Source organism: Acanthochromis polyacanthus, chromosome 20, assembly GCF_021347895.1.
Source record: "Acanthochromis polyacanthus isolate Apoly-LR-REF ecotype Palm Island chromosome 20, KAUST_Apoly_ChrSc, whole genome shotgun sequence".
Lineage (NCBI taxonomy): Eukaryota > Metazoa > Chordata > Actinopteri > Pomacentridae > Acanthochromis > Acanthochromis polyacanthus.
The window spans coordinates 12988670-13003566 of record NC_067132.1 but is presented as its reverse complement, the minus strand read 5'-3'; the positions used below and the strand labels follow the sequence as shown (position 1 = coordinate 13003566).

The 14897-nt window shown below is 42.1% G+C and overlaps 1 protein-coding gene across 2 annotated transcripts in view; it reads left to right on the top strand.

Annotated features, from left to right (window-relative positions):
• The first annotated feature begins 1364 nt into the window (after nucleotides 1–1364).
• Nucleotides 1365–14897, top strand: part of LOC110970245 (matrix metalloproteinase-16) — a 90371-nt gene continuing 76838 nt past the window's right edge. For both annotated transcript variants that reach the window (XM_022220510.2, XM_022220503.2), the window contains exon 1: nucleotides 1365–1872. In XM_022220510.2, coding sequence (XP_022076202.1) covers nucleotides 1747–1872 — 126 coding nt within the window. In that variant the 5' untranslated portion in view covers nucleotides 1365–1746. The remainder of the gene's footprint in view (nucleotides 1873–14897) is intronic.

Below are 14897 nucleotides of genomic sequence, written 5' to 3'. Positions count from 1 at the left end.
AAGATTCAACGTGATTCTATGTCCTGCAGAAATTCAACACGTGGGTGACACAGGGGTCATGCGTGGCTGTACACCCGACTTGAATGCTGTCAGACTGTTTTCAAACTTCAACTGGAGCTTTCCATTTAGTGTGATCTCTGAGACGTCCTCGGAGGAGCATGACAGGGCGTGTGTGCAAATTGAAACCTCATCAATGGGCTAATGGTGCAGCTCACCTAACTCGGCTGGAGCACACACACTGACACACACATCTGCTTCCTCTTGGCCCCTCGGTGTTAGTCTAAGTGGAAAATCATTGAGCTGGCTCATTAGATCTGACCCTTCTTTATTATCCAAGAAGATTAAAGAATGACTTGTATTATTTGAGGCTCTTTTTGTATTACTGGGTGGACACTAGCCTCTGGATGACTCTTTACACGGCTATTTTTACTGATAGTACACACAACTGTAACATTACACTTATGAATTTTAAGAAGATTGGTGTATAGGCTTCCTTGAAACCTTGAACACATCAGTTTCTCTACAGTAACAACAATGACAGTCCTGACTGCATCATCATCACCATCATCATCATCATCACCACCATCATCATCATCTACTGGAAGTGATGCTGACACATTCTGAGTATGACTATCCAGTCACAGAGGATTACGTGAATTGGGCCTATCATCGCCCTCTACTGGCACTGAAGGGTTTATAACTTAAATAAACGGAATCAATTCCACACAGACACACAAACACAGTCACAGAACAACTAGCAGACAGAACGCATAACAATAATCACAGTCTGGATCTGCATAATGCATTTTTGAAGCTCCAAAACAACAACAACAACAACAATAATGATAATAATTAATCATTATCATTTTTATTTAATATATGTAGAACCTTTTAAAACAGGGGTACAAACTGCTTTACAGCCCGAAAAAGGAGGCTGTCCATGAAGACCAATGGACAACAGAAAGCAAAAGTTTCAAAACAGAGTTAATAATGGTAAGAGATTTACAAAATGAATTAATATAACAAACACCAATGGAAACAAATAAATCAATCAAAACGCCACATATATGAACAGGTGGGTATACAATTAGCATTAGCCACATCCTGCTTATATTCCAGGGTATTAGCACAGGTTGTCTTTGTTGTGGTAGAGTGTCACTGGTTGTTTCATGTGATAAAGTGTGCCCCTAATGTGGATATACTATAAAAGTGTTTATTTACATGTAAAATAAGTATAATAGTATGATCTGAGACAAACAGTGGCCGCTAAGCTCCTGAGCAGCGTGTGCGGCTCTGCTGGCAGCGGCTCTGTTTTTATAGCACACTTTGGATGAGGAGTGGGATGGGGGCGCTCGTGCCAGCGCGCACATGCGCACTCGGTGGGAAACACGATTGAAAACGGGCAGCTATGCCGCGCGCTGCAGAAAACGGGGTGGACGCGTCCGCTTGGAACAACGACCGGTGTACCGGAGGACTGACCCGGGGACTGCGGGACCAGGAGGCAGCTGACAGGCGCTAACAGCGATTCTTTCCCCGGGGATAACCTCCTCCTGAAAGCGGCGGCGCCAGCGACTCCATCCGCTCCTTCTCCCATTTCTCTGCTCCGCTCACGGCTCCGCAAGAGAGACACCGAGACAGCAGCGATGTTGCTACTAAACGTCTAGGATTTATCCCCGGTGTCCGTGTGTTTTAGCGACTGTAAATAAAGCCGAGCACAGACAGTAAGCTACAGCAGCGGGCTTCACTATGGTTTTATTGGCGCTCCGCAGTAGGAGATGTCTTAATAGCTGCTGTATGGGGACGTTATGCTTGCAGTTGTTGCTGTGGATTTTATGTGCCGTGAACGGAGAGGAGCAGCCGTTCAGCGTGGAGGTAAGAAACACGAGCGATGTTTGTTGACATGACAACCTCTCAGCAGAGCTTCCCTTCCTGTTAAATTGTATTTTCTGTGTCTAAAAATCCCGAAGAATGAAGTATTGGAGGCACGCTGTCGCTCCCACTGTGTTGATGTTTCTACATCAACAACAGGGTCTTTGTGAGATGTCCAGCTGGGTTGTAGTTCAGCCACGGTGCTTTCTCCACTTTTTGATTCTTTCAAATGGACACTCTGAAGGCAAATTTAGCCATTGTTGTTGTACAAAAACTGCGTTTGTCCTCCAGTCCGTGCTCAAAGTGGGAGAACATCTCAGTTTGGATGAAGCAGGATGAGTTGATTTCTTGTGTTGTCATTCAATAACAATAATCCCAAGAAAGACAAGAGAAAATCCCCAGTTTTGTCCACTCTTTCCTCCCCATGCAAACACTGCACACTCCTTTGATTTAAGCCAATGTCAACAAAAAAAGGGTCAAAGTCAGTGAGGTGAATATTCAGTGTTTTAATTAATAAATAAAATGAATACATAGCATGGTAACCTCCACTATGGAGCATTCAGATACCATCACTTGTCATAGTAACTAAATCAGCACATGCTCCAGGGCTTAACTCCGAAGAAAGAGATCTGATGGGGTCACAAGCAACAATGTGGGCAGCCAGATGAGAGGAGGGCTTCTTTACAAAGGGGGCTTTTCTTCTGATCTGATCTCCCAGCTTAATGGATTGACTAAAAGTCTTCAGGCTACAAGTGCTACGGAAATAAACCTCTTTCTTTCACGATTCTGCAGAACAAACTTCCATCCCTGAATGTGGGGTTTCATCAGGGGCACATCTGTCTGTTTTTCACATCCCGCTTCTTGTTTCCAGAGAGAAGTGTCACGCTGCGACCCCCTTCGCTGTCTCTCACGCTCGGCTGCACACCCACATGCACACAGAGACGCCACACAGGACCGTCCTGGCATGTGCACCGGCAGTCATTCAAGCCCCACGTTCACATGATTTGCGAGCTTGGCATGCCACGCTGTTCCATTTGGAAAGGCGGAAAGGCAGCAGATTTAGTCCAGATGCTACAGGTTATGCTGTTAAAATGCCCACATGACAGGAGGAGGAAAGATGTAAAGAGTTTTGTTCACAGCCCTGGATTGAGTTACTCCGCTGTCATCCCTGTCTGACCAGCAGTTTATTTCCTCCGTGCTTGTCTGCTGTCAAAACGCACGCTGTTCAGTTCCGTTTAATCTCATTCTCTGCTGCAAGACACAAACCGCGATGTAATTAAGAGCGTAATATTAGTGTTAACATTACTGTCATACTTTAGAGCCTTCCCCTCTCCCACATAGTCTGCCTCCACTTGAATGTTATTATCCTTCCCTTGCCTTTGCATCTCTTGTTTCTTTGTGTCGCTGTATTGTGAACATGGCCTTGGCACTCTGACTTGCTCTTTAGAAATCTTGCACCCATAGTAATTCAGTTTCAAATGACTCACAGTTAAAGATATTTTGACTTTTATGTGTGTTTGCAGTTGCACGCGTGCAGTGAGAGACATCTGCTTTGATGCTGTATTATCTTGAAAAGAAGGCAAAATAAATGCAAGCACGAGATGTTCTGCATGTATGTCGTTGGCAGCCTCCTGCTGTGTGCGCCGTGTAGAGATACTGCTGAGCTCACACTTGTCAGCACATTATCCCGCCTATAGAAAGCAGCGTTGCATCATCGTGGTTAAAGTAGTTTGACATCGGTGGATTCTGTGTTTCCGGCTTCCTGACATGACAGCATGTGTGCAGGATTTCAAAGCCTCCGCATGTCGACATCCTTTTGTCAGCGAGAAGAGGGCTTTTCACAGTAACAGGAGATCTTTATGGCCGCTAATTTAACTGTTCTTATTGTCTTGAAGTGAGAGGAGAGTCTCGAGGCTGTGGAGAGCCTGTTAATAGCATTTAAACCTCCTTTTATCAACAACAGGTGAAGTGCCCTTGTGCAAACTTTGAGGATTTTATCGCTCATCTGTCAATGTAATGTGGAATTTTTCATTTTTCAGGTGCAATAGTCATATCTCATGTGTGATATTACTTATTACCTCAGTATCAGTCGGCATTACCTTTAACTTTTCTATTACAGTCTTATTTTAGCTTACTTATGTTACTTTCAGTACTTTGGTTTTACTTCCTATTGATTTTTTTTACAAGGCACTGCATTTTTCTATAATTTTGTTGTTTTTCTGAGCAATATCAGGTATAAGAATAGCTTTCACAAGTACTTTGCTTGAATTTTTATCTTCATAATCCTATTAACTTTATTTGTATAGCCCCTTTAAGAAGAACATTTACAAAGTGCTTTGACGGTTAGAACATAAAAAATAATAATAAATGGATAGCTAATTAAAAGCTGGTTAAAATGATGACATCATGCAAGGAGGTCAAAATGAAAGATAGAAATTGATTAACCCTTTGATGCACAACATTGGTCAAAAGTGACCCAAATGCAATGGAAAATGGAAATCTGTTGACCCACGTTGTGCATTAAAGGGTGAAGATTTTGGCTCCTAAATGATATTACCAACATATTAAACATAGAAGGACCGTCCCCACTAATAGACTAATAGGGGTGTGACGATACACTCAGCTCACGAGACAAGACGATATTTTCACATTACTTTAAGAAAACTAAAATGACAAAATATATAACTGGACAAAGAGTTTTTTTTTATTTGACAGTCACAAAAAGATGCTATTATTAACTGTTGACCTTCTTTCCACAAATAAAAGTAAATATTTCTTTTTTTAATGTGCAAACAATATCCGCAAAACTGTAACCAAAGTACTACTCTGTCAATGCAGAGTGCAAAAAAGTGCAAACTTTAGTCTTCGACTCTTTATAAAGGTTCGGGACCACTGTGCGTGTAAAATGCGTACCTGACGGAATGGTGTACTTCGGTTACAGTGTATGGAGGAATGGTGTGAAATCCCGGGTTTTCTACCACAGAAAACGGCCTCATATCAGCTGCAATGAAAATGCCGATTTCTCTCGTTATTGCCGTGGCCCTGGCGCTTGAGTCTGGAAGTTTAGGTGCAAAGGGGTCAGTCAGTGTTGGGGGACCTTTAGCTGCTTTCATCACAGGTGCAGGTGATTTTAGCGAACTGTGGTAGTTCTGTACGTGTCTTAGCATAGTGCTCGTGTTAGCTGCGGTGTACGGCATTATTTTCTTACACTGCTTACATATTGTCCGTGTCTTGGCCATCACTCGGTTGCCGTTTATTATCTCCACTGGGTACCCAAAATGCTGCCACACAAACGACTTAAATGTGGCGGGGGCATCTTCAATGGTGATTTCAGACTCCGACGTCATTCTGGCTATTGCTGGTGCTGTATTCCTTCTCCTTCTATTTGTCAGTTATTGTCAGACTAAACGCAGCAAAGGAGCATTACTGCCCCCATAGGTCACAAATAGATGTTTACATAGCTCACAGTCTGATAGGCTTCTGCATAGATATCTATGGGCTTCTGCCCCATAGACTGTATATATAGTGGACGTAGCATCTGGCTCCAGAATTGAAGCCAACCCAAACGTGTCAAAAACTTGCAATATCACGCCGTCCGCTAGGGTTGGCTCCAAAAAGCTTTTGCTCCATAGACCCCAATTCATTTTTGGAAAAAATAAAATTTGATAGACTGATGTTCTACAGCTCAGGATTTTTTCCTGTTAGTTTTCATGGTCAAAATGAGAGATCAGGTGGCCGATCTTAAAATAAATCAATACTGAATTTTAAATAAATTGTTAAAGTTGGCGGAGCCAGGGGGCGTGGCTATACTTGATAGACAGCAACAGAAGCCTCTGCGGTAAAACGTGGGCGGGATAAGAGAGTCCTCAGCCAATCCTGCCCCTAGTTGCTCTCCGGTCCAGTCTGTTTGATGACACTTTTTACGTCACTGGCTCCAAAAAATCCAAAACGGCGACCAAGAAGTAGCAAAATCCGGGCTTCATTTTTACGCCTGTTCTGCCCTGTGCCCACAATCGTATGTGTCTGCAGAGCCGGAGGCTGCACGAATACGCCCTCGTGCGGCCATATTCGTGCAGCCTCCGGCTCTGCAGACATACCCTTCTCTGTGCCCGCGAGACAGCTTTTCACTTAAACGAGAAATATCGTCACGATTTTATCTCGCGAGATCTCTATAGACTAATATAAGAAAGAACCATCATAGCATAAAATTTGACCTTCACCTTATTCTAGAAAGAAGAGTATTTAGGCTAGAGCACAGGAGGTGACGTGTCTGTCTCCTTCAAAATCATTGGTAAAGTGACCCTGCCCTCCTTAATTTCAGTAATACCTGGTGAAGATGAACTTCCTAATATTTGGAACTGATTGACGAAGTAAAAAAAAAGAAAAGACATGATTGAATAAAACACTTTTGAAGAATGACGTGTATCTCTGGGGTCCGACATTGAGCAACAAACATACCGTATGTTGTGCATTATCCTTGCGTTTCTCTCACTATAGTCCAACAGGCTGCTGTTTGAACAACTGACTGATGTTCCTCTGTGTGTCTGCAGACTTATAAACAGTTTCTGTCTTTGAAAACCTGAGCTGCTTTTACTGGAGCCACTTTCTGCACTTGTTATGACTGTGTGTATGTAAGTGTTTGTCACCACACCTACACCACAGGTCACAGAGGGTAATAATGAAGCCAGAGATGAGTATTTCTTCCAAATAATAGGTGTGGTTTGAGGTGGGAGGTCAGACAGAACCTCCCCTGTAATTGCTGGTCAGACTGCGGCCTTCTAGAAAACCCTACCCTTTCGGATGGCGGCTTTAGAGTGCCGTCTTTCTGGATTTGACTTCATGGCTGAACTAACTTTAATGCCACTGTTCTCCAATCATTTCCTCTTTTTCCCTTCTTTGGATTTACAGAAAAAGCCGCCTGTCACTGTGTGATAAAGCAGTAATTAATGCTAACATGTTACACCTCACTTCGACCCTATAGATCTGCCAGTCTGTGCGCACTGCAGAAGTGTTTCCTAAAGCTCTTCAGCTTTTGTTTATCCGATTTTCTTCCCCCGAAGAAGTAATTTTCTCTGCAAATTAGACAATGTCATTAACAATAGCACAGCCACAAGTTAATTTTATTTATCTCCTCAGGAGTTTTATTTTCTGTTTCGGTTCATACTGATTTTAGGAGGGAAAAAAAAGCTAATGATTTTGTGTGACAGCCATGAAGTCATTTTTCAGTGCTTTCTCTGCAAGGCCTCATGCTGTAGGTGGGCTGTGAGAGCAGTGGAGCTATCTTGAGTTATTTTTATCATTAGCTTTTATATAACTCGGAGTAATTAAAAGAGAGATAATGGAGGTTTAATCTCTTTCCCCTGTCCTTGTTTGACACTGTCCAACAGTGAAATTTCACTTCATATTACATAACTCATTCAGTGCCACAAATACACAGGCATTTGCTTTAAATGATTTCGAAGTGCGACATCATGTTTAGCCGTTTTTAAGGACAAGTGCGTCCGAAACTGTTGCCACTGTGCTGCTTTTGCGTTGGATTGCGTCGGAGCTAAATTTATTCATCTTGAACGCTTTTGCTTCCGTCTAAAAATCACAGAGTTACGTAAAATCCTCATTGTACCACTCGACTATTTCTGTACTGTGTGGTCTGCATTCTCTTCATTCTGTCGGGATTTGAGATATTTTGATTCATTTTTCCTCGCGCTGCAGTCGCTTTCTCTAGGTGCACAACAACAACAATGGAAGCTCCACGGCCTCATGAGCATCGCGCTGCCTGGGTTGCGCTGAGTATTTCACAGAGAGGCATCAGGTGCAGCGCTGCGCTCTGAGTCACATTAAGTGTTTGAATCATGCCACTATGCTCACCAGAGACAAAGTGAAGTTGCTTAGTCAGAGATAATCTGCCGTACAGTAAAGAGCGCAAAGTTGTACTCCCATCTGTTAACACATCCTGTCTCAGATGGATGAATGAATTAAGAGAAGATGGTTTGGTTCAGACTCTGCTGACTGACTGTTGGCTCCAGTTATTAAACCCGCCAAGGATTTGATCTGCTCCCTCTGTTTTTCTGTGTGTCAGCGAGGTAAATTCAAAAAACTAGCAGCAGATTTCCTAGAAATGTGGTGGACAGACTGACCTTCAGTGAAAGCAAACTGGACGTTGATCGCCATCCAGACATAGAAACAGTAGTAAATTGTTGACTTTTTGTTATATGTATGAAACAGACACAGGAGACTTATTATTACAAAATTACTAGATGCCCAAATCTATGTGACATGAAATGTAGGGATAGAAGCATGTTAATTGGATTCATAAAGCTACAGTTAATGGTTCTTGACTGATTTCCAGTGCAATCGTGTGAAATCAAATCAGATCAAATTGCACTGGGAACTGTATCATCACATGATTATATTCAAATATTTTGCTAAAATAGTAACACATATTTGCCATCATTTGTCTATTTATGGTAGAGAATTAGATTATAAGACTGGTGCCACTCGCATCTGAATCTACAACCATGAAAGCACGAAGAGTGGAAACTAGATGACGGATGGCTTTGATCCGTCCACAGCTCTGATATGCATTTACAGTCATTAATATAAGTTTCTAATTAACATGTATCTTGTTTGGGTGATGCATACACAAACTGACCTGGAATCGTTTGGTGGAACCGTTTCTCAACTGGGCACAATGAAACTGTCAGTTTTACAGTTGGGAATGAATGAAACAAATGAGATGTAATGTGTTAATTGGAAAGAGCTTTAGAAGTGCTGGTAGGCTTTCTGTATGCTGAGCTCAGCTAATTGTCTCTTGGTCCTAGCTTCATTTGTAATGGACGGACATTAGAGTGGTACCAAAGGTCTGATCTAGCTGTGGACAATTAACCAAACGTGTTACTCCAATAGTTATGAATTATCCTTTGGCATGAAGCACATTATTACCAGAAACAAAATAAGTTATTTTATATGTGTAAAGAGTAGGATATGAGTCAATATGTAATTGCAGGACTTTTGTAACATAGTTGACAGGTATCATAGGTGACAGTTTTGCTGTTCTCAGGCCTAAAATCAACATGGCCGCCGACAACCAAACACCACATGGCATTTTTACAGAAAGATTCTTCTGAATATTATATATACAATTGAATACAATTGAAATTGAAAGTTATTTATAAAGATATTCGACTGTAGTAAACCTGTTCACAAGATAAATCCACACTTGACTCACACACTACTTTATATTAAATAACTCAGAAAGCCTTGGAGTCTTCCAGTCTTTTCTTCAGGAGGAAGTGACATCATGTGGAGCAGGTCATGTGATCTGGAATTAACCCACTTCCTTCAGAGGTGTTGTTGTAATGGCTAACTTAGTTGGACGTAAATTTCTCACACACATACAATTTGTTATTTTTAATATAAAATTTGATAAATTGCTAAAAAAAGATCATCTCAATTTAATTAAAAGAACAAAATCAAATCTGTTTTTGAATAAGCTCACTTTATTATTATTTAGCTGATTAGAAGGTGGTTATTAAATACAGACGGTTGTTTAGTTGACATTTTAGTGATATCCAATATTTTTTTATTAATAAGTGACTGTTAACATAATAAATAATTATGGAATTTGTAAAAACATGATCATAACACGCACAACAAACTTTTTTTTTTAAAATAAAAATGTATGCAAGGATTCAATGGATTTCAACAGTCCTTGAATTATTTATTGACCCACATATAACTTTCAATTGAATATGAAATATTTCATATATAGTTTTCCAAATCCTCACGTATTTTGATTTATGCCACACTAGTTACACTAGTGTGGCTGTTGTCAGCGCTGTGCTAATGCCAAGCTCGGTGCTGTCCAGTTCAAACTACTTAGTGCTGTTGTCACTATGTGAGGAATGGCGAAGCTTCATCCCCGTCTCAGCTCTTGTTACCAGTTGGCATGCTCAGCCCGAGTGGCATCTGAATAATGGAAAGCAACTGGTGGGAATGCGTGTGGATGAGAGTGTGGGTGTACTTCGTATGTGCTGTGGTTTCCCTCACTTGCATGGACTTTTCTTCTTGCTTTCCAATGTTTGTGCATGTGTTCATTTGCAGCTGGTTGCGTGTGTGTGTTTGTGCCTGCAATGGCTTCAGCTTTGCTTCTGAAAACCACAGTCCTGCAGGTCACCGGACCAAAGGAGAGACTTTAATTTGGGCTTGAATATAACTGCAGACAACAAAAAACTCTGTTATAACCTCTCACTTGCTATTTTTGGTGATAAGGGCTCCGTGGCATGGGTTTTTTTTTGCGCTGCATTTCCCAGAAATTGTTTGGCAGTCAGACGGTGTACTTTGGTACTATGGCATGTTTTTCCTTGAAATTTCTGTTAATGAAGTTTGAATGTTTCTTTACTTCCCTGAGCCATGGTGGTTATCAGCATCGATTCTAACTACTTAACTACTCCCCACAATTGTCCAAAATAGCCTCAAATTGAAAATGCATCTCTTCCTTTGCAGCAGAAGCTTTTTCCAGAGCACAGAATGTAAAAGCAGCTGCAGTAATTGGCTTTGTGCTCCATCAGTCAGTGACAGTGATTGGGCTTTTATTTGCATGAAAACATAGTCAGTTATTTCTTTATTTCCTTAACAGTTTACACACTTGCCTTTAACATCGTTGCTGTTGTTCCCCTGCAGCCATATTTGCCTCCTACATACAGTTCTCTTTGTATGTATGAGCTTACCTCCTGTGTCTGAATACATGCAGGCGTATTTATGAGTGCATTTATATTGCTGCGCTTCGCCCTCATTTCTCACTGAGCAATCATATGGGTTGCAAGCGCAAAAACGCGTACACAAGCGCAGCATTCTTGACGTCATTTGGCTTCGGTAAGGGAGCAGATTTCGGAGGCACCGGGGTGTCTGTGTCAGTCTGTTCACCCGATCCTGCAGAAATACAACAACACCTGCATAGACCTAAATGATTCATAATCACAGACGCGCACACACCTGACACTCCACAGCAGCCACTTGTTATTGTTATGCATTGTTCTAAATCTTTCTCTCTGCGTGTCAACAGACAGCTTCGCTCTTTCGAAGACGTATCTTTGGTCACAGCTTACTGAGCTGATAAATCTTTAACGTGACTGACAACTGCAACGTTAGATGATGCTGGTGGGCCGTCACGTGTAAAGCTGTCAATTAAGCTTTTGACAAGCACTCGGGGACGTGAGCACGTGTGTCTGCTTCTCCACTGCACAGCTTCGTGAGTCATGACAACTGTTGCAATCTGTTTCTGCGCGCGGTAATATAATCACATTCCAGCGTGTTTGAATAAGTGATTACTCTGCGCTTCATCCCGTAATTAACATAAGTTGAAACCTGAATATCAAGCAGCCTTATGGGCATTTTTGTCTATTAGGATTTGATATTGCACCGCAGCTGATGTCAGATCCCATAGTCGAGACATTTCTTGCTATCATTTTTCATCATCTTGAAGTCATTAAAATCCTTTGACAAACCTCCCCGAAAGATTATCCACTCAAAAGCCAGTGTTCTGATCAGTATGTATGATCAGACTGTGACATTTTTGGGTGACATTTTTGTGACATTTCATCCTAATGGGGCCACTGAGATGGTGGACATTGCATGCATAAAGCAACCGTGTGTGTGTGTGTGTGTGTGTGTGTGTGTGTGTGTGTGTGTGTGTGTGTGTGTGTGTGTGTGTGTGTGTGTGTGTGTGTGTGTGTAGGTGCTAGCAGGCGCTGAAAATGTAGCCGTGCCCTGTTTAGCCTCTGCAGTAATCACATTGCATCGGGGTCATGAGGTGCAGATGAGAGTTTTGGTATCATTAAAAGTCATGCTGGCTCTTTTTCTAATTTCAATTTCACCAGCATGAATTCAAGTACAGCAGTTTGTGTTAGGTGTGCGTGTGTGTGGGTTTGTGGTTATTGGTGTGGGCAGGAAAGGCTGCGGTTGCCTTGACGACCCTGGCACACTCACCAGTGGTTCGGCGTGTAACCGATGAATAATTAAGGGCGGTCAGAGGCGGCAGGCCTTCCTAGGAGGCTGGGATCGTGTTCCCAGCAGTCACCTGTGCTGAGAGCTATAGTCACCCTCAGCTGCTCTTTCACCGCTCTGATAGATTGACTTCTTATCGTCTCCACCTGCCATGCATTGTTTTACAGTCAGAAAGATTAATGCAGAGCTGCTGGCACACTCACTAGATGTTTTATTTTAACATCTCTGCTTGGCTGAAATTTTACAAATGCATCCAGTAGCCAAATGTGCTTATCAGTGCTACTCCGAAACATGGCCACATGGATATCGCAGCTGGAATCATTCTAATAAGTGACTACTCCTGTCTGCTTTTTAAAGTTTGGAATAATTGGCAGACCTGTTATTTGTGGTATGAAAATGACTCGGGGCAAGGTCTTCCACTGCTGATTTTCCATCCTGGCAGGGAGCTAATTGTATTCTGTCAGCATCCCTGGATGTAAATCACTCACTGATTAGATGAGCAGAATAAAAACTAGAAGGGCTTTAAGTGTCTGTGTCCTCAGTTGACAGGTCCTGGCCTATAGCGGGAAAAAAGTGTTGGCATTTTGTAGCCTACAGGCTGTAAGAGTGGCACACTGTCAACTGTGCTTTTCTGTTAATGTTTTTGAAATGGTACATTTGACCACCATATCAAATGGCAATTGCAGAATTGACAAATGCATCCCTGAATTCCAAAAGAATGATTTTACAGGTAAAGTTCAAAACAGGACTGATAACTATTGTTATTGTTGATTAATGCCAGTGATTTTCTCAATTTATCAGCTGGTTGTTCAGTGTATAAAATGCCAAAAAGTGGTGAAGAGGGTAATTCAGTGTGTTGCCGAAAGCCAAATATGACGTCCTCAAATGTCAACCCAAAGATATTCAGTTTACTATGTTAGAGGATGAAGGGAACCAAAAAATATTCACATTTAAGGAACTGGAGTTGGAAAATAAGACTTTTTTTCTTCAGAAATTACTTAAACACATTGGCAGTTAATTTAGCAGTCGGCAACTAATCAATTAATCATTGCAACTGTAATTTAAAGTAGCAGTAGTATACCACATAAGTAAAACATTTGTTTGATTTAGATAAGCGTACTCTAATTACAAAAGTAGCATCCTTGTGTTGAGACAAAATAAAGTACTAATGTTGCTAATGCCTGTGTAGATGCAGTACGTATATTTAAACTCATATAAACATGCAGCCACACTTTGTGTACACAGCCTGAGTAGTGAATACTGCCAAATTAAAATATGAGGTACAGCTGACCTGCTTAGTTTCATTCTGCTGCTTAGTTTCATTCTGCCTGTACACCTTCTCTGAGTAACTTAGCTTTGTAAACAAAATCCACTCTGTCTGCATTCATTGAAGGACTGTTCCAAACCTCATCACCAGCATCAGTCAGGGATCTGAGAACAGGCTGCTCCAATGTTTTCATGTGCATCACAGGCTTGAATTTTTTCACGAGACCCAGAAAAAGACTTCAGGTTTGTCACTCAGGAAAGGTCTGACATCAGTATATTGAAGGTGTGGTCACCTGATCTCTTCCCTGATGTCTTTTTGCGGCGTCTCATAAAAATTTCAGCCACTTTGAAGTGACTTAAATGTCAAACGTGCACCCCCACCTCCTGACTAAAGCTCAGCTCTCGTGTCCACAACTCGCCATCAACAATTAATGCACACGCGATCTGCAGCACAAACTGCATGCCGTCCCTGTAACCTGAGGGGACCCGGCGCCTATCAGCCAGTCGGTCACAAACGTCAACATCAGCAGTCGCCGCGTGTCGTCGCCGCATTGCCATGCCGACCGTGCTTCCTAAGCCACGTCTCATCAATAATAGAATCTCGCCAAAAAGTCGTCCTTTTGATGGCACCTATCGGCTAATTGGCCCGCCTTCTGCTCGTCAGGTAGCAGGGCCAAGCCGGCTGGTTGAGGGGTGGTCTGGGGACGTGAATGCTGCGGGTTCACCTCAGTTCACAGGATCTGGTTGAGGACAAGGCCTCTGAGTCATTCCAGTTCTCTGCCCTCTCTCCCGCTGGGTCATTCACCTGCTACTTTGCATGAGTTTACCTGAGATGCCTTTGCTAATGCTGACTCTGGTTTTAGTCACTCTGTTTGCGACCATTCTCTACCTGAAAGGTCTTAAGTAGCTGGATAAGAGGCTTAGAGAAATGGGAAAATGTATTTTTCTCTAGATAAGGGTGTATTAAAAGCACTGAAGTGTCCTTTAAAGGCAGCTGTAGGACCAAGATTTTAAACCGCAAGCTGTACTTTTTTTCCATAATGTGACAAAGGTGAAAAAGAAATGGACTCTGCATGAAGAAGTGTGGAGGGGGGTTAGGTGAGGGCAGGTTCTTCTTGCATTTCAAGCATGAGGAAAATCTACTTCAAAGTGAAGTGAAATCAAGTGTGGAGAACCCAAAAATAGGCACCGATGCATTTCGGAGATTTCAGCCTTCATCAGGGCATTGCTGGTGGACTCCTTATCTTTCCACTTCATGAGTGCCTTGATTTCTGGAGAAGTTTAACCTCGTTACAGCACTCACTGCTTTCTGCTTTCAGGAAGTGCTCGGTAGCTCTAACAACGTTATTGTTAGATCACACAGATGTGAGGGACCTGTGCTTGTTCTTTGACATGTTAACGCTTGGCTGGTTTGAATCATTTGAAGCCTGGTGAGAGTTAGAATTGCTGTGAAGGTGTAAATGAACCAAACTGACACTTCAAGATTATTTTCGGTCGGTTTGTGATGAGAATGCAACACAAACACAAGGCACACAGTGTGTTGAAAAAAGAGTTTGCCAGGCTCTTATGTTGGCTGTCTATAGCTAGAGCCTAACAAGAGAAATTTATATTTTGGGAAATATTCAGTCTTTTGCTTAGATTAAGATGAGACAATTATCCCCATTCACGCCTATGCCCCATCAAGATATATGAATCTGATGCTAGTTTGGCTTAAGACTAGAAGCATCTGACTGTCAACAATTATTTTGTGCCAGTTTTCC